At 42.9% G+C, this 21,338-nt stretch overlaps 1 protein-coding gene across 7 annotated transcripts in view; it reads right to left on the bottom strand.

Annotated features, from left to right (window-relative positions):
• bsna (bassoon presynaptic cytomatrix protein a) overlaps nucleotides 1-21,065 on the bottom strand; it is a 167,238-nt gene extending 146,173 nt beyond the window's left edge. For all 7 annotated transcript variants that reach the window (XM_037103471.1, XM_037103470.1, XM_037103472.1 and 4 more), the window contains exon 1: nucleotides 20,667-21,065. In XM_037103471.1, coding sequence (XP_036959366.1) covers nucleotides 20,667-20,854 — 188 coding nt within the window. In that variant the 5' untranslated portion in view covers nucleotides 20,855-21,065. The remainder of the gene's footprint in view (nucleotides 1-20,666) is intronic.
• Nucleotides 21,066-21,338: the final 273 nt, after the last annotated feature.

Raw genomic sequence — 21,338 nt, 5'->3', positions numbered from 1 at the left:
ATCTTCTATACACTGTGTCATTGTGGGTCCCGCTGCACTGATTCTCATCCTGGTATAAAAAACAAAACGCTCCTGCGTGTTTGCATGTCTTTATAACCAATCACAATCATTTTTGGGCAGCGCTTAACCAAGGACGCTGCACAGCAGTGTTGGGGAATGGTTCGCTTGCAGGAGGTGAGCTCTGGCATGAAAATGGCTAAATCCCTGCAAAAAGAAAAGACAACAGCTGCTAGCTTGTTTACGTTTGTGCCATTAGCAGCCAGATTAGTCCGTCTGTGTCCAAGGTCTGCGTCACACTGTGATTACTGTCCATTGTAACGCCTTCACACTGACTTTTGGAACCTCAAAGAAACTCATTTCCTTTCAGTTGAACTCCTGCTCGGTTTGATGCGTTTCATCAGCAGGAAGACACGAGGACGAAACGACCAAACAATCGAGACACACCACCAGTATCTGCGGATGAAATGGAGAACACGCCACCATTTTCTCCTTCCCTGGGCGGTTTCTGCCCTCGCTCGCATTCGTCCCGTCTCTCTCTTCTCTCTCCCTCTATGATCTGTGTTTACAAAGCGGCTTGTTTAGCCTTAATAAGAGTCATTTCATAATTACTCTCATTAAGTCAACCGACAGGCCCACGAGGGGATCAACAAAAACAAAGGCAGCATTGTGTTGCGGGTAAGTGAGCGAGAAGCACCAACAACATATATTCACCCCACAAAATCAGGGACGCACCTGAGCGGAGGACCAGTGAGGGTTCGATTAAAGAGGGAGAGACGGAAATCATAACGTGCTCAGATTCAGAGATCTATTTTTTATCTTCCTGACGTCGAAAGGCTCCACATCAATCAAAACTTAAGCCTTATAAACAGTAGGACAAGAGTTATTGACCCTCTTTAACAAAACTTTGGGAGAAACTTTGGGCAGACACAGATGTCCTCTAGCTTCACAGCTGCAGAACTGAACAAGCACAGAAAAAAAATCTAAACCCAAAGGTGACAAAAATAAATCCCAAAGCAGAGAAATTATAGACGATAACTGGCTTCGTGATTTTTGCTCTGTTGAGCGCGAGACTAAAATTTTTTGCAGGGGTAATTTGAACTGACAATTTTAGCCTTGACATCACTGATGATCTCTGCGGCTGTATCAAATCACGGAAGGTCACGAGGCAATCTAGCTTTTACCATCTTTAGTCAGAGTAAGCACATAAAAAGTTCCTCATCTTTGGTGGAAGCATTATTTCCAAAAGCGGAAAAAAAAGGGAAAGATGATTCTCACAAACTGATTTAGAGGAGAATCTCTGTGTGAATGTTCCCCTCCAAGCTGAAAGATGACACCATCCAGTTTTTTATAAAGCTTACGTTTTGACATCTTGACATGAAACACTCCTCCCCCCAGGCGAGGAGTGACCACTGATCACTGGCTAAATATAACCAGTGCCCAAAGTCTCTAACATTACATAATAGTTTATCCCTCAGGACCTTTGATGACAGTGATAGCAGAAGGTAGCAGAGGAAGAAAAATATGGATTTTCCCATCAAGGAGACAAAGTTGGAAACAGGATATACTTTGCCGATGATGTCTCAACCATTGATTGCAATGACTGATAAGTCAGACTGTATCAGCAGTGCGCTTCCTGTTTCCAAGACGATGTAGCCCTAAATAAAGAGGTACGTTTTACAGAGCTGCGAAAACAAAACAAAAAAAGAATTCAACCTTCATGACATGGTATTATTCTTTAAATGTTACAGTGAAAAATTATATATAAATTGTCATCTAAAGTAATGCCAGCAGCTCTGTGAGGCCTAATGAAGGCAAATGATCTAATGTTGCCGTGTTGGTGTTGCTGCTCTGGGAACGTCATTTTAAACTGGCCAATCATGTGTTTGTAATATAATAGCACTGTAAAAGAGTTTTTTTCAACCCAAACCAAACAGTGACAGAAAACTGCAAAGACACATAACTAATAACTGAACTTGATATTAAAACAGTAAATGAACAGGACAGTAATGCAGTATGTCCAAAAGAGGGGTCACATCCCGCTCTACTGAGTATGAGTCCAATGTATAATCCACTAGCTGTGTGAGCCAAATGCTAACGTCAGCATGCTAACATGGCAACATCTTCGTGATGTTTCACAGGTGTAATGTTTACCACGTTAACCATCTGGTTTTAGAGATTTACATTTCTGAAGATGACACTGTATGAAGTGAATGTAACACCAGAATTAGCATAGAAGCTAACCCTTACCATCATTTCATGGCAGTAAATCTGGACAAGAGTTTTACTACCAGCAGACCAACACTGTTTTTTATAGAATGACAGAACTGATAACAGAAATAGTCAGCAGACTTACATTAGTTCAACTATGATAATCAGACCCCTATGTATCATATAAGGGAACAATCTTAAATCTAAAAGTACATCCCTCAGCATGTAAGCCCTGATATAACAAGGAAACTGTTCAACAGGCAATGGTGAGAATTAACGCTACCTTTTTTAAATGTCATTTCTACTAATTAATTATGTAAAATCAATAATTGCTACAGTAATTTAATTTAGAGTAACTCTGGAGGTCATTTTTGATGGAGCAATTTGGACGCTCTGCGAATGAGCTGTTCCTATGGCAACGCAGCCCTCCATCAAGCTTTCATCGCTCCCAGATTAACATCTTGTCCACCTCCAGGGTTTCTGGTAGCAATCTGTCAGGGACGCAAACACGTTTTTTGTTTTTCTTTACATCCAACAGAAGTCCATCTCCGCCAAATTCTCTCTTCCCTCCTCACGTTTAAATATGATTTCCACGGAACCAGACATGTTTTTGCCCCACTCGCAGCAGCAGCAGCAGCAGCAGCAGCAGCAGTGGGCTATTTCATGCTGCATGTCTCATAAAAGGATTAATTTGTGCTGCTCAGACTCAGAATGGGCAGTAAATGGGACAGAGAGATATAAATAGAGACTACCTCACTCAACACTTTTTTGTTTCCTGCCACAGATTGCACCAACAAAAAAATTTTTAAAATTGTCTTTGCACGATCATCATCCCCATCGTTTTCTCTCCTGCAGGTTTCTTGATCAGGCATCTTTACTATGATTTTCCCCCTGAGGGTTTTTTCTGTTTACCGCGTCGATAACTCTGCCTCTCGCTCGTCGTGGGCGTGTAAATCTAAACTAACCAGAAAAATAACCGTGTGACGACGGGTCAAAAACTGATGTAGTAACACGATGAGTAAATACTGACGCAGCGGGATACGAGGGCAACAGGTCGGGAGTAGAACTGACAGTGTGACACACATACGAGCCCACAGCAGAGTGCTCTGCTATCTGTCTGAGCTGGGAAATCTGAGTATTAAAACATGTCAAATTATCCCCAATGAGTCTGAGCTTCTCCCTCTGGTTCTTCTTCAATGCTGTGACGTGAAAATCAATTTTGAATCCAACTACGTTTCCACTTATGAAGAGGATTTAACTCTCTTTTCTTTTCTATTTTTTTTCCTCAGTGGATAAAGTTTGTTCACATGCAGTTTAAAGACTTTTTCAAACTACTACTGTTTGTCCAAGGTCAACAATGGACTTCCAGAGTTATTGGTTAGAATTTGATCTTAATTAAAGGTGCCCAGATTAGTTTCTGACCACTAGTAGTGCTGCAGAGCAATTTTTTTACTTTGTTTGCACTGTGAGCACACACAAGGACTCATGTGCGGACAGAAGAAGCACATGGACGATGGCGCAAATTAGTACTTTTTACAAAACTGTACAGGTGTGATCGTGGAACCTTTAAGGTGGACTGTCTGTTACGTGATAACAAGTTGTCTTAGCTCAGTAGGATCACATCCAACGACCAAAACCTCTTTGGCTGGGAATCTGTCAGTCACTGAACAGGAGTTGTTGAAGAGCAAGGAGGCCGACCACATCCGCCATGCATGACAACTGAGCTAATTCAGAAAGAAGCTGTGAAAAAGCAGTGGACCTCGAGTCGAGTTTTTAATAAACCACAAAAAACTCTTTTAGTTTTGTTCAGGCTACTTTAAGTACGATTAGAAAAGTTCAGTGTCTTGAAGCTTGTGAGGGTTAAGCTTTCATATTTTTGTTCAAGTTCTTGATGAGGTGCAAAATGGAAAATTGAGCTCAGAGCTGCTGTAAAAGTCTTGGTAGTCGATGCTCTATGTATAATAAATGGGTATTTTCCCTTATTAGATTACATAACATTAGTGCCATGTGTCGTCCTAACTGGATGCCAGCAGAAATGAGTAAGCAGGTCTTTTCCAGCCTGTTTGGTGTTTTTTGTTTTGTTTTGTTTTTTTGTTTTTTTTAAATGTTCCTTCTGAATGACTCTAATGAAGTGTTTTCTTTAGTTTCGGTGCCCACAGTGGCTGCAGTACAGTCCTAACAGGCTGCTGGATTGAATTAGAAAAAAAATAAATAAATAAAAAAGACTTGCTCTACAGAAACAGATGGCAAAAATTTGTGCCAGAATGAAAATGGTGCCATTAGGCTGTAGGTCGGAGTCGTGAAGTATTTACTGCTGATTTGATTTGATCACATTACTAGCCAAGAGGCTCGCAGCTGGCAAAGCACAAATTAGCACCGAGACAATTTCACTTGTAATCAAAGTCGCTGGTTAAACGCCGCGGCGAAACATTGATCATGTGTTCGGTTTTGATGCATCAACCGCGTCTGAAACCAGATCCAGGGGTTTTAATGAGGCTGCGGAGGCCTGAAGGTCAAGAAGGCCAGCGAGCGCGCAGAGGACTCTGTCACTTCACAATACAGGGGGAGTGAAATCAATAAGGGCGAGACCAGAGTTATGAGGTTGCTGTGTGACAGCGAGGATACGCAGCCTGTCCTTGGCTGAGCCACAACCCAACGGAACTGCTGAGCCACAATATGTCCTGCTGGATCCACCTCCATCTCTCTCTCTCTCTCTCTCCCTCTCTCTCTCTCTCCCACTCCTCCCATTGTTCTGCTCATTAACTGTCATACAGGACTGTCAAACACAATCAGGGACGAGCAGGCAGACTGCCCGGCGAGGCCTTCAGAAACACGGAGGTGTTGTGGCAAAAGTGAAGTAGAGCTGCAGGGCTCTCAGACAGCTGCTCACTTCACAGCACAACACGCCACACATTTGTCACTTTTAAGTTCTATTGTGACTCATTGGTCTTCACTAAGGAGCTGTTAGTTCCCCCTTTTTTTCCACGGTTTTCTTCATTTTGCTTTCCCAAATATGTCTGGTTGAAGCCATTTACGACTGAAGCAGTTTAGGGTCTACATTATGCTCTCGGACCCGCTAAGATTTGGAAAACAACCTGCCTTCATCAGTTTTTTATTGCTACATGTTTAGTTTCGGCTCTGCACAGATGCAGAGTGGGAGAAAGTGCTGGCTCCAGACATTTTTTCTTTTGTTGTTGACTTTTAAATTGGATTGACTTTTTAGCTCAAAGAGAGTTCCTTGAATATGAACAAACTTTATGTTAACTTTTAGGGTCTCTTACAAAAACGCGTGTATCCTGAAGGCCTGAGAACATATTCGATTTCTTTAATCATAAAATATTGCAAAGCCGCTATTTTGAATTCTCTACTGTTAACTGTGATATTTGCTCGCATGCAGTCTTCACTTCCTTCACTTGGTTTGTTTTTTGTGGTTTGAGTGCAGATAGAAACCAGCAGCAGGAGTATAAATCGTGTTATGTGTGCACTCCTGTACGTCCCTGTGCATATACACAAACAATGCAGGGACCTTATTGTGACAACACTGCTTCAAGCACTACGAGTCGTCAAAATTCCCATAGGGTACCTTTAAGTTTAGTTTAAAACTTGCAATAAATGATTATTTACCCCCTGGGTATTTGGGTTCATTCATGGATCTAATAAGGAACTGTAGAGGCAGCAGAGGGGGAAGAGCCTCGTTCACTCCTGTGAAAGCGGCTCAGTGAAGGCCGTCGACTTCCTGGATGTAAAGTGATCCATCTATCCATAGTTTCTTAAATCACCAGTCAGTTTGCTGAATTAAACTTGTTGACACTGTTGAGCTCTGATTACTATAATAAACTCTCTGACCAGGCACAGCTGATTTAATTCAATAGTATTCTAAGCATACAGTGCACAGTTTGAGAACTTTGAATACAGATAGTGCTTTGTTGACAGAGATTTTTAGGAGAAGAAACATCAAAAAAGTTATTTCACACCTTGTGGAAGCTGTGAAATATTTGTGACAGGTACGAGTAGAAGAAATATAGACCCAACTGTACTGCTTCAGCTCGGAGACAAAAACCTCTTTCTCTTTTTATGATGGACTATAACCTTTGCATCGGGCCGACTCCAGAGTGAAACTGATGTCTCTTTAAATATCGTCCCTTTTCTGTTTTTCCCTCTACATTTTTAAGCTGAACTTACTATTTTGGACCAAAATGAATATTGCCTCGCAAGTTAAAACGCCAATTAAATCAACAGTATCTCTATCTTTTCTAAAAGTGGAGAGCTTTTGTTTACCCGCGCTGGAACGGGAATGGCTCATTTAAAGGACTCGTGTGTAAAATCAGACAAGTCGGTACAATTAAAAGAAGAGGCGCCGTGGCTCCTTTTGAAGCTGCAGAAAAACCTTTGAACACATCAACCAAAGTGACCTAAATTCAAAAATCCCATTTTTTTCTAATTTCATGCTGATAACCAAAAAAAAAAAAAAAAAAAAAACATACACACACATCCCATTTGAGTGTCTTTCGTTGTGCCAGTCCCAGTGACTGCAGGAACAGAACTGCGTAAAAAATTAATGACCGTGGCATCCAGAGGAAACACAACACATTAGGATTACTTCTGATTTTAAAATGGATTCTGTGTTTAAATCTCACTTAAACTGAACTCTGAGCGTCTTACTGTATGTATTTTCCGTTTGGGCTTCCAAAGAGTAAAAACAGTCTTTTCTATTCATCCGCTGCCTCTGAATAAACCACAGTGAAGGATAATGGAGAGAGCAGTAAATCAGTTTAAACCTCCATAACAAACAAATAGAAAAGGTTGAAACGTATTGACTATGAAAAAGCACCCATTCATCAATGGGCTTCACAGTGCTGGAGGAAAAGGCTAATGCGAGTTGATAAACAAACACACACACACACACACACACACACACACACACACAGCATGTTACTGTAGTTTGTTCCAGGTGCTGCTGTATCTGTACTTCTTCACACACACACACACACACACACACACACACACACACACACACACACACACAGGACATGCACACACACCATATTCAGCCACAGCATCAATACAGGTAACATTTACTGTCAGATGGTGACAACATAATGAGAAAACACGCCATGACCTTCGCTGGTGCAGCAGGGGGAAAAAATGGCAGAGCGCAGCACAATATTCTCTGACAAACAAATGAAAGTCAGAGGAAATGTATCGCAGACTGAGCAAGACAAGAGGCGAGGGTGTGGGGTGCCATTTACCCACAGACGGCATCATGGTATGGACATATACACTCCAACAGCATGGAGCAGGCGTAAAGAGCGAGGAAAATCATAATAAGGCTGAACGTCTTCAGCTGTTTACCGTTTCTAACCCTTATGGTTACACTGGAAAAAATAGAAAAAGGCATTCATGCAATTCATTTGACAGTCGTGATTTCTTTCTTTTTTTTTTTTTTTTGAGTTTAAATAGCAGTTTAACTGATCGGTTAAAGGTCCCATGTTCAGACTGTTGTGTATTTATTTTGGGTGTTTGAACAAAATGTTCACAAAACATTATTTTTCTCATACAGTCTATTTTTGTAGCAACACTATTCACCCGGTATCTGAATTTAAGCTTCTGTCTCTTTAAGATCCTCCTCCTAAAGAAAAAAAAAAGAAAAAAGAAAACACGCCCGGTGTGCTCTGATTGGTCAGTTTTGGCCCCACCCACCATGTTTCCAAACCAACACTGCTAATGTTTTTGCAGCTACAGCCTCTTCAGCGTGGATTGAGCATTTTGGTACTTTCAAGCTATATATTTAACACAGAGACCTGCTTTGTAATTTTAAAAAAAGGAAATCTTACTTTGTGCAATCTGGGACCTTTAATATTGAATACCGTTTAGTATAAACAGTTGTGTAAAGAAAGTAAATTCTTGTTTTATTGTGCACATAGGGTGTTACTACAATCCAGACACAGTTTTAATCTTAGGTCTTATATCTATAATGGCCACTAGGGGACAGATTGGCTAATCATAAAGTTAATAAATGATTGAACAAATTTACTGACTTGACTTCAAGTCCAGTATTGTGGAGACCCCCTAAATGAAGAGTTTCCTGAGGGATCAATAGATATTTTTGAAGTCAGATAAATTTAGCTGATATTTTATGCCAGAATTACTTATCATTTAATTGGACACTTTTTCCCTACCAAAAATACAAAAGTACTCAGTGCTTGTGCTGGATTTTTAATTTTTTAGTGAATGAACGTCAAAATGCCTTTGAGCCAACTTTAAGACAAAATCTCAGACCCAAAGTAATTAAACCGTTCAAGTGTTGATGGTTCTTTTCAGGGAGGGTGACCACTGCAACTAAAGCATGCAATAGTGAGGAATCACTTTTAAATGACACACTTATTAAGCTATGAAAAGTGTGGCGAAAAAAAAAAAATGCATACCATGGTCTGGTCAAATCCCTGATTCTAACTGGCTGGAGGCTGTCAATTAACTTTTGATTAATGGACACTTCTGGAAGTCCTTCAGTAGTTTCAGTGAAACTGCCCATGCACTGTTATGAATGAATGCTCTATATACTGTCTATTACATGAGCGCCTTCAGTATCAGCAGGCTGCAGACACATCAGCATTTGAAACATCTTATTTTTTTTCAATGAATGCCTTATTTACAACTCAAAACATACTCTTTCAGTGCATCATCCTCTAACATATCTGTTTAGGAATATGTTTGCTGACTTGGGCACAGTGATGTGGCTGCTTAGCTAGCTTGTCTCATTGTTTAACATGCTGTGAAATTATTTTTACTGTTTGTCCACCGTACGCAATGTTTCTTAACTTGTTCCAAACAAAACATAGTGAACAACATTTCCACCACATCAGCAACTGATGGGATTGTAATGATCTGCTTCAGCTAGTAGACAAACTTTGCCATGGAAACGGAGTTACTGCTTCTGAACGACTCACAAAAACACATACTGTGTGTCATGATGTTTTCTTTGGCAGGTGACCCTGGTATGAGCGGGATAGTGCCCAACAACAACAACACGTCCTTATTCAGGAATTAATGGGCTTCCTCTGAGCAAACTTCTGGCCTCCACGTCGTCCATTAATTTCTGATCCCTTACTTAATATTAATGCACATTTATTATCATCATGAAGGAAACTCCATCATAAGCAGTGGATAACTGGAGGAACAGCTCATGAGACAGACGTACTGTACTGTCACATATAAATGATACATTATCAGCCACATATAATCCCAAAGTCCTATAATTACTATAAAAAACATAGGTGCTTGCATATTTTTTAAATCTTAAGAAGACAAAATCCAACTTGACACGTGTGTGCCTTTCCACTATTGCGTTTGTGGTGTTTATGTTTGCATATCATGTATGAGGTGACGGTAACATATGTGTGAGTGTGATCTTTACAGCACAGGGGTGAAGTGAAGCCCAGATGTCCTGGCTCAGATGCAAACAGTGTTGTGTGGCAGATGTATTTCCTGACCTGGACTGCAAACCAAACCACATATATTGAGGACGTCTGCACTGAATGTGTTAACAGAGGAGCTGTTACGCATGTCTGCTCGGCGCGAGGCCATCACTCCTGCACTGCTCATTTTACGTTGCTTATTAGAAAAGTGGCTTATTCATTGACAGTTTTCAGTGCCAGGTTTACAAGGATTAAGCCTCTTCAGTCCAAACGCGTTAAACTCTCCGCAGCAAATAGAAGCCAACGGGAGAGCGAGCACCTGTATCCAGGTACAAGCCAAGTCGGTCCCGGTCTCAGTGTCTTGACGGTTCTTCCCAGCCAGAGCGGGCTTATTAATCGTCCCCTGTCGTGTTGCTCTCTGGCAAAGACGGAGGAGCGGTGCAGCTGGGTTGTTGACCCTGCAGATGTTCGCGGTGCGGCGGGTCACAGCTCGCCTCAGAGCCGATCAATTTGTGAACACCAGAGCTTCACGCAGAGAGGATTTCTTGGCAGGGTGAGATGACCCCTCAACCCCACGGTGAGATCACCTGGAACTGTGAAACCAGTTGCTGAGAAATTCCTCCATGAAGAGTGGAAACTCGTGTAAAAACTGTCATTCTGAGCCTCCAAACAATGATTAATATATAATGCGAACCTCTGCTTTGTCTGTCGGATGAAAATACATGTCATTGTCTCTGCCAGCTAAAGTTTTACTTAGTTTTGACTGCCTCCCAAAAAGCATCCCTCTGTGCCTTCAGTCTCCCTTCTAACTTTGGGGTTCAGAGAAACCCGAATCAGGATACAGTGAAAACATCTAAATACTTTTTCAATGCTTGTGTCCTCTGACTCAAAAATCACAGCTGGAGTTCTGCAAGTATTCATACTGTCGCATTCCTTAAATCAAATCCAGCCAAATCCAGTCCCCAGAGTAACTGGAAACAATGCAAAACCCCTGATATGTTAAAACTTTACAATTGTGTATGTCGCAACTTGACGTTTCTTCAAGTTTAAGCTGTGATCATTAGGGTTAGACACAAAAACCACTTGGCTGGGGTTAGGAAAAGATGACATTTTGGCCCAAAATACCTGTTTTGGTCCCTGAAAACATGGCTAGAAATCAGGTTAGGGTTGAGGTTAGGTGTAACACGCCAACATTTCATCCTGACGACTGGGATGTTAATATTGATGGGTCCAGGGGGCACTAACACGAGACGAGTCTGGTTTAAAAGTGAAAGCATTCTCAACACATCTAAGTCTAAACCCAAATCATCTAAAGACCTTCCTCACATTGCAAAATATTAAAAGAAAGTATTCAATCAGTGCTTATCGAGGGGAAGCTTAATATAATCTCTTCCTGTTTGGGTTTTTTCGTTGGACAGATTTTAAAAACGATAGACGCAAATACTTTTATAGGATCGGGAAAAGATGTAACCGATCAAAGCAGAACTCTCAGACACATCAAAGGCAGTATATGTCTATTTCAGTCGATAGCTCAGCAAACAAATGGTCTCTGATGGAGAGATTTGATCTTAATTATGCGGTTTGAGGGGTTATTCAGGAACACGAATGATGATTAAGCTTTGAATAACCCTTTTCTGGCCTTGAAGGGCTAATCAGTAAGCTCTGGATGGCAAAGATTTTCTGTAAAATAAGAAAAAAAATGCAGATGTATTTCAACTGAGAGATCCCAAAGTGAAAAACAGGGACCAAGTAAACTATTTCCTTCAAAGGAGTCATTTGTACGATCTGTTACAGTAGAGGTGACCAGCGTCCTCTACAGCCCTGTTTGCACCCCACCCCGGCGGCATTGTGGGAACCTGCAGCGTTGGCTGAGTTGGTTGAGGCAGCGCTGCACTTTGCTAACAGCATGAGGTCAGGGCTGACCACACCAGTGTCTGTTACAAATCCCCACTGAGCCCTGGAAGACGAACGCAGCACTCCAGGACCGACCGCCAAGAACCAGGGAGCCTCCGTAAATCTGACGTCTGATCCTTCACCTCGCAGAGACTCAAAGGGCGTGTCCTACCTGCCATGTGTCACAAACTTTGCCGTGTCCAAACAGGTCTGTTATCCGTTCCGTTATAAACATCTGTCAACATTGTGCGGCCTGATACACATTGTAAAGGGATATTCCACAACAAAACTTTTGAGTTCACAATGCTGAAAGGAAGAAAACTGGTTTGTGCTCAGTGTCAAATGTTTTTGGAATATTCTAGAGTTCTTATTTGCTGTGTATGTGTTTTATTGAGCTAAATCAAAAGCATAAATCATTTGTTTTGCTTATTGTGCAGAATCAAACATCACCGGCTGAAATTTAATGAATGTATTCAATTCACATGTGAAAAGTTAGATTTCTGATGTCGAAAAGCCAATCGCTTCATTTATTCATTTATCAGTTTTTTTGACAAGGAGGATTTAGGAATTGAAATGAAACCGATGCAGAGGACTAACAGCCGTGGCTGATTTGCAGTCCTTGTCCCTGTTCCGGAATGTCGAGTTCGCATGTGCTTATTTCCTTTTCGCATGTTTTAATTCAGAATTTTAGTTAACATTTTACAATGGGGAAGACAACCCCGCCCTCTTAACCTTGTATTCAAAAGGCCAAGTGGTTGCTTGTTTTTCCAACCAGCTGATTTAAAGGTCAAAGGCCTCAACACCAGAACAATAAGTATCGCTGAGAAATTTGGAGACGTGGGCTGATATTGACAGTTGTATTTCGAGGTGTGACCTCAGGATTCACGCTGTGATGGGAGACTCTTTAGGGGGACAGACTGTGTGCCACTGTAATATTGACCCGCCACGTCTACGTATACCAGGACAAATTCTTACACATTGGACTGCAGTTTTCTCTGTGTCCCCAATAGATAATCCATTATCCACCAGTGTCTTTCCTGTGATTCCACAGATTTCGGCCCCGCTCAGATATCCGTATCGTTTCTGTTCAATCTATTTCTGGGTTTCACTCATAAGCTCCAGCGACAGCATCTATTTGCCGAAAACTAATACTGTCTTGGTCTGTGATATTGCGCTTATTGCCATCTTATCTCCCGATGCAGCCACCCAAACACATTTAGTATTTGAAGGGCCCCGCAAACATGGCCTCCAGATAACAGGGTGTGTAAATATATAGAGAGCCTCTGTCTGGGTCTCGCCCACCGTCTCGCACATCTACAAACACACAATTCGTAAAAAAAAATAAAAAATCTCACTTATTCAGGCTCACACACTAACACACCCATAGACGGGAGCACAATCGCTCTTATTTCACAGTCGCCCTCTAGTAGCACGTTAAGATTTGGAGGTCGGCTTGTGGATGAGGTCATTGAACCTTCAGGTGATTAAAGATGGTGACTAAGATTCTGCTCACTGCCTTTCCGGGTAGGAGACAGAAAGTCGACCTCTCAGGCCAAGACGGCATATTCCAACTGTATGAAAAGACGAGGACTTTACCGTAAAGAGATCACATTAAAGAGATTCAGATAAAAATGACTGTCATGGTTTTTAGTTTAATTCAAGGCAAAACCTGCTCTTGCTCTAAGTGTAATTTCATCCATATATGATATATATATAAATATTTATTTTCCTTGTCATATCAATTGTTCCTCTCTGCACAGTAAAACACTTTGGATCAACTGCTTTATAATAAAGTTAAGTTGAACTGAGGGACTGCTCTGAGATCTTTCCCTGTGGTGTGTTCACGTACGCTCTGACACCAAATTACGTTACGTACTGCCTGTTTCCTGGGCTTGATTCTCAATAAACAAATTTCACGATAGTTATGCCTTAAATAAGCCAAACCCCAGGACAGTTTTGAAAAATGGTCACCGCTCACGGCTATAACAAAACTGTGTCCTGTGAGTGCAGCTGAGCTATCACAGGCACGAACTGTAGCTGCGAGTGAAATCCCACTGTTTTCTGCAAGTCACAAAGCTCTCCCTGAGAGTAAGTGAGCAGAATATGCAAATGGGGTTTTTCCTGAAGCTGTCAGGACGGCTCAGAGATTTGTGCTGAAATATAAACCCTCTCAGATGCATTTTGTTGTCGTGCGATAACATTATCACTGCAGTTTTGGGGAGTTTCGTGTCATCTTTATTGTCACGTGTTCTTCTGTGGGTTCAATCCGATGACATTGTTGGAGTCATTAGGGACAGTTTAAAAACAAATGATCAAAATCCATACACAGAATTCGAGATGTCGCCTTTTTTATACCACGCGTTCTTCATCCTTTTCCAGACTTGGTGCCTACATTACCCACAATGCAACTAAGCCACTGAGTGATGTCACTTGAGGCAGTTAATGAGATTGCATGCAGGTTCCTCTAGCCACAGCACATTTTATACTACTACCAAGACCTGTAAACACACTCTAATTAAATTACTTTAAGTAAAATTGGTGGCGTTATCTTTTAATTGTTTAATTTCATGTTAGTTCTATCTCTTATCTGCTGTTTTCAGTGAACAACCTCCAATAAGTCCACTGGCCGCTACCTGCCCTGCACCAAAAATACTTTTAAAATGAATTGCTGCTGCATTAATTTAAAAATCAGTTTAAAATTAATGTAGCTACATGTCGAGAAGCTGAAAAGCCAGATATTTATTTCAGGAGTTGGTGGAGACCTCAACAGAGCACAGAGGAGAATGAATATCAGACTCACATTCATCAGGTGGAGGCAAACACAGCACCATTGTGATGATAATGCGACTGCGTGCCTATTGACTGTGTAAATACCAGGCAGCTGTTTGCTAGCTTGGGACAAGGCTTCCAGTTCCGTGTTAATATACCCGTTGTGCTGCAGTGCCAGTTTACGTGCTGTTTGTGACAAAGGAAGCCGAGCTTGGATGTAGGAGGAGGGAGGCAGACCAACTCAAACACCCACAGCTACGGCATTAGACAGGTGTCACCCACAGTGCATCTGTTCCAATTGAAACATTGGCCCACATTTACTGAGAATCACACCCAACAATCTTTGACCTCCCCGTCGATTTCAGACACAAAGGGCCAGAAGGAGGCCTGTAATCAGCCCACTCAGCACGTCAGGATCTGAATTGCATCAGCGTTTGTTCCTCTGCTGATGTGAGGAGGAAAAAAAAAAAAATCACGTCACTCTGAACAAAAGCCTCAGCAAAAAAAAAAGCCTCGATAACAAAGTCGGTTGTGCTGTACATTCACACTGAATACAGTAGTGACAGGCTGCTGCATGTGTGCAAGAGAAAAAAGTCACACTTCAACATGCACACACACACACACACACACACATACTACATGCATGCCCATCATGAAAGTGAAAATTGGTTTGAGTTGGTGTTGGTGTGTCGCATGTCAGACATATTCACACGTTCATCAACATTCATCTGCGCACATTTTCACAAACACATTCACACGAATGTACACACAGCCCGGCCTGTGTGTACAAATACGCCCACGAACATGAGCGAGAGTAGAGTCTGATGTAGAGCGAACATGATGCCACAGCAAAGAGAGCTCACACGTGTCCTTAACGATTCTGCAAGGACACTCCCACACAGAGTTCAAAAGCCTGCGAACTCCCCCCCCCACCAGATAGTTAGAACTGAGGAAGCTGGAACGTCTTCAAGGAACCGAAACAAGTCCAGTTGCCTACGATACAGCCCTTTGAATGACCGTGACCTGGATGACTGAGAACCTTCGTCAACACTCTGTGTGTGCCGCACATCTAAAGCCCTCTCGTTCCCTCGTTCTCTCTGCCTTTTCTTCGGCCATCTGGATATCGAGCTTTCTGACACCATTTCTCGCTTTACAATATTGCGCAGACCTTGATTTCTCTCGTGTTATTGAATGTTTGGTTATTGCCCTGTATAACTCTGCATGTTGAAATCACCCATAGCCTCTTAACCACTAAGCTGACATATATATATATATGTTTATAAAAAGATATAATTATGTGTTTTTCTATATATTTCCAGCGGTTCCTGGATGATCTCTGACTGGTGGTAACATTTTGACACAACGTTTTGATTTATCACTACCCTGATTTAACACTCCCTTCCCCCCTTCCTTCATCCCTTTAGGTCTGATCCCATTGTATAGCCGGCTACACTTAATCTATTTCTTTCTACCTACCTACCTCTTTCCCCTTACTCTCACTATCTCTCTCTCTCTCTTTCTCTCTCTTTATCTGTACTCCCATACCCCATATAGCACTAAGGTTGTATCTCATCGTAAAGGCAGAGCCATTTATAGGCCGCTGGTTATTGGTGGAAAAAGGGGGCGAGGAGGAAGAGAGAGAGATAGAGGGGGAGGGACAGTCACAGGAGGCGCGAGTGTACAGTATATTTACAGAGGCTGTGCTCTCATGAAGAGCGACAGCATCAGTTGTTCAAGCAACAACGCGTCCCCGGATGACATAATTATGCTCAAGAGACAAACCCTGAAGTGGCCATGGCAATTATGATGGAAGCAAAGGAGGATGTCAGGGGATGATATTATAGACAAGAATAAATGCTGGCAATGTCTCTGCAAACCATGGATTCAGTTGGATTCAGGTTCAGTTTTATGTTTTATGGGGTCAGAGCACTGTGCATCGTCTGGTCTGGTTTAGGCACAATAAAAAACATGGTCAGGGTTTGGAAAAGATCATGTTTTGGATTATAATACCTGTGTCAGTCAATACAAACATGACCAGAAAGTGATAATTACAAATTTTGTAAAATGTCAATGTGGCATGCAGACTATGAAACGTACAAATGTAAACGTCTCAGTGGTTTGCAGATTGTGAAGGAATAACCATTTTCACATAATGATATTGATGCTTTTGGTTGCAAAGCATGTTTGGCATGCTAACCAGCTAGCCCCAAGCTTGTGTGCTAGCAGTGAAAACACCAACACTTCCTCAGTCATAAAATCTCAGTCCGTACTGCTAGCTAATCGACTAGCCAACAGCAGCTACAACTACTCTGGTTTGTTCTGGGTATGAATTCAACTGGTGGCCAGTTCTTACATATTGCACCTTTAACACCTTTAACTGTTTCTTGTTTCCAGCCAGCAGTTTATGATTATCAACATAATGGCGTAGGCCTCAAACCTAAGCCAATTGGTGTAAGCAGATTCTAAATTGTATTTATTGTTCAACAAAGATGTGTAATGTTTCATTTAAAGGCACAAACAGCCAATGTTGTACTGATGACCAGAAAACGTGTCATTCTAGGCGTCATGGACGAGCAACATAGTCTGTTGTTTTATTTTAAAGGAATTGTCTTTGCAGATGCACAGTTATGCACTGTGTTTAGATAAAAACAAACAGACCTGATCCACAGTGCTTATCACACATTATCACTGTAAAGCAACATTTTGTCTGAATTCTATCAAAAGATCAAATCAGGCTGAATATCTTACACCTGTCTGCCATTGACCATCATTGTTTGTGCAACAAAAACTATTAATAAACACATCAATGTGTGACACATTATGTTCCCTTACTACCTTGGACATTGATACTGTTGTGTATCTTCAGTTGATTCAAATAGTGTCTCGCTGCCTTAAAAAGATTAAAGGATACAAAATTTGTCTCCATCCATGGCTTGAAATAGTCCCCCCGCCCCCGAAAAAACTGAACTGTTTTCTCCAGTTTGATTAACTTCCTCTAACAACTGCAGAGCCCAGCTGTTGAGGAAAGTCGCTGAACCTCGTTGAGAGCCACCTCACGCAGACCGAAGGACAATCAGAAAACATGGGAGACGGACGAACATCGTTTGGTTTTGTTCAAAATGAGGTTAGATTAATATCATAAATGGCACAAAACAATAACTGAGTGGCATGTTAATTCAGACGGAGATTGGACGACAAGAGAGATGGAGAGCGAAAGACAGAGGGAGGACCATGTAAGCGTGGCAGTGTGCAGAGATTGAGTGAAAAGGGGAGAGAGGGAGAGGAAAGTAATAGGATGAGAGGGACGAGAGGAGCAAGAGACTGCAGGAGAGGGAAAGAGGGAGAGCGACAGCCTCTCTCCTGTAGACAGAACGCGAGTGTGCAAAGGATACAGAGGGAGATGGAGAGGAAAAACGAGGGAGAAGGAAAAGACAGCGGCAGAGATGGGGGAGCGGGAGAGAGAGTGATAGGAGGAGGCAGTGAGGCGGAGCAGTGAGGGAGAGGGAGAGAGAGGGAGTGTGTGTGAGTGTGTGAGAGCGGGAGAAGGAGGGGGGTGAGCAAACACGCTCTGCACGTGATTCAATCTGTTCACATGGCCTTGTATTACGCCGTTATAAATACTTAATGTGAGGCAGTGCGTGCTGCAAAATAAAAGGAAAGAAAAACCCCCCTTTTTTTCTACTCGGAATGAATTTGAAATGTGGGCGGCGATTTAGAGCTCTGAAAGCAGGAGCGCAGAAAACACATGTTTTCCTGTTTTGGGTTTTTTTTTTTTTTTTAACTAAAAGCAGCATCACTGTGACTCTCTTCATACAGTGCGATGCAGAGATAATTCATCAGAGCATGTTCGGCTCTGAAGCTGTCATCTGCTCTCTGAGTCCCTGTGTTACATAATGATGGATAGGCCTGTGCTGCTAGGCTCTTCTCTCCTGCAGAGGAATGAATCAAACACGGTATGTGTCCTAAATATAACCTGCACACACACACACACACACACACACACTGGTGTGTGTAGGCCAGCTGTAGCCCTACTCATTACCACTCGGCATTACTTCCACAACCTGATTCGCTCTCTGTGGCTGCGGGAGGCTTTTATGGATGAGGTGGTACAGTAAGTTAGGTTCCCTGGATTGTAAGGGAAGAGAACAGTGCTGCACCTGCATCAGAGGAGCCACGCTAAAGGAGAGAGAGGAGCTGCAGGTGTTGTGCCGTGTATAGTATAGTGGAGATGTGATGTCAGGTTATTTTGGGACATGGAGCATGTCACGGTGTTGGATTCATTGGATAGTATGGTGGAGTGTGTGTAGGTTGAAATGACTTCAAACTAGTGTACTTGAATAAAAAAGCAAAAAAAAGATAATACAGGCATTGTCATATCATTGTCCTTGAAAAATGCTAACAGTCATATTACGTCAAGAACATGGTTGCACATATTTGGATCCACAATTTTTCATGCAAATATGTGTCACAAAACACATTTGTTATCATGAAAACAAGCATGAATTTCCTGTGAGTTCTGGTCATGTGTGCAGAGGCACAACGTCAGGAGTGGCATCACAGGCAAATGTTTGGGGCCGCCCAAAGAAATCTGGGGAAAAGGAGTAGCCCGATGGCAATTCACATTGGCACATTGTGATGACAACTATAAAGCCCCTTCAACCTCCCATAAATGCATTAAACTGTGCACCTCTGCCTCCACAAAATCAGTGATTTATGAGTTGATGTTGGGTTATGCAATGGGTTAATCACAAATGACCATAATCAAAGCTTTAAAGTTCTGGTCTTAAAGATAATTATATTTTCAAATTCTACTAATGCGAACTTTCAAAGAAAAAGGCAGGAATTTTCCAAAATGTCCTTATTTAGTGAATGCTGTTTTTAGGGGTCCCCCTTCAAAAATGCACCCTGGGCCCCTACAGACTCAAAAAAGAAAAAACGCTGCTGTGTGTTTGTGTGTACGGTACAGCAAGTTTTAGTGGCCGTGCATGATAACATACATCATGACTCGATAGGGTTTGGTATTATGTGACTGGAACGGGAGACAGCTTTGAATTTAAACACTGATTTTGATTTTTACCGCGATACAATCCAGCATGGTATGGCACAGTATTGTACGGTGTAAGACATTAAGTATGGCATAATATGTTAATGAAGGTTCTCAGTCATCCAGCTCATGGTAATGGTAAGGGCTGTATGATAGGCAGCTGGATTTCAGTTCACTTCAGTTACAATTACACATATGGTATCATGTGTTGTGGTATATTATGGTATTACACTGTATGGTATGGTCAAATATGGTATAATATGTCATGGTTTGTTATGGGATGGTATGATATGGCATGGCATCCTATGGTACGTTATGGTAATGTATATTATGGGATGGCAGGTTGGTCAAGCAGCCTCCGTGTGTCAGACCTCTCTACGTCATTAACGGGAAACGTTGGCGCTGCAGATAGTAGCAGTACTACACACACACACTCACACACACACACAGCATCATCAAACACACGCCTACACAGCCAGGCAGGCAAGCCCCTTCACGTACACACACGCGCGCGCACACACACACATGCAGCACTGATACACACACGCTCAGCATCCCACCCTAACCCCCAAACACACACACGCACACACACACACACCTCCTCGCCCATGCGGAAACGAGCGAGAGTATTTGGCGCTTCAGCTGCACCACATCTCCACCACGCAACACAAAAACGTGTCGTGAGCACGCTTCATGAGCGACATCAAATGTTTTAAATGATCATCGAGATCAAATCGAGGTTTGTTTGTTTTTTTAAAAAGAAAAAAAAAAGAAAGAAAGAAAAGAAAAGAAAACAGGACACACTACGCCAGAGCCGAGCCGAGCAGAGGGGAGGAGGAAATACTATCCCGGCACATGACAGCCAGCAGCCCCGACACAGCGCACGGTGGGCACGGAGGTTTGTAGAGCACCTTTACAGACAATGTCACACCGAAACCACAGCATGTCACGGAGAGGCGTTCAGGGTCCGCTCAGCCACTGCTGCGCCTGTAGCGCTCCAGCACCGCGGACAGCTCCGCGGTTTGTCAGGCTGACGCGGGATCACTCCTCTGCTGCTAGTAACAGCCCGTGTGTCCTTCTTAGAGAGGGAAACACTTGGTGACACCCTGTTAATCCCACCCCTGTAAAATCTGAACCAGACGACATCTGCTCCTGTGTCAGCCATCAACCGTTTCCGTGTTAAAACACACACACACATGCACACACACACACACACACACACACACACACACACACACACACACACACACACACACACACACACACCGGGATGTAGTAGAGTACTTCCAAACCCAATCTACCCGAAACGCCTGCACTACCACCACTGCTGCTCCTACCTCGTCATCCCCATCCCGGGGCCTCCGACTCCCATCCCTCCCCCGGCAGCGGCTCCGTTGACCGGCTTCATGTGCTGTCCTGCCCCCGGTCCTGCTGCGGGTCCTCCGGGCATCATCGACCCCATCATCCCGGCGGCTCCAGGCTCACCGGGCTGCCCGCCGCCCTCCATGCTCGCTTCGTTCCCCATCTCGGCTCAGGAGACGGGAGGAAGGTGGAGAAAGGTGTTCGGACGGATCGGCGGCGTCGCTGTTATATCGCTGTGTTGTCTTTTCTCAACAATCAAAAGAGAATGAATTGAGGAAAAAAAAAAGGGGAGAGAAAACGCTGGGAGAGCGAAGTCAGCCTTGCTCCTCCATCACCGCCATCATCATCATCATCATCATCCTCGTCAGCTTCAGCACCAGTAGGCTGCCTCCTGACGTGGTGACGGGAGCGCGCCGCGCGGCCACAGTGACTGGGGAGGTGGGAGGGGGGGCGGGGGAGGAAAAGCGCGAGAGGCGAGAGAAAGTGAGATTAGATTAGATTAGATCGGAGTTAAATGAGCCCCGAGGGGCAGATCGGAGTCGCAGGAGAAGCAAGAGTTGTATAAAACGAGCAATGGAGATAAATGAAAAGAAGGGAACTCTCTGACCTCCCAGCAGGCTGCAAACGTAAGAAAAACACGCAAATAG

Source organism: Acanthopagrus latus, chromosome 7 (assembly GCF_904848185.1).
Source record: "Acanthopagrus latus isolate v.2019 chromosome 7, fAcaLat1.1, whole genome shotgun sequence".
Lineage (NCBI taxonomy): Eukaryota > Metazoa > Chordata > Actinopteri > Spariformes > Sparidae > Acanthopagrus > Acanthopagrus latus.
Note: the sequence above shows the minus strand (reverse complement) of the source record. Positions and strands in the feature narration are given on the sequence as shown.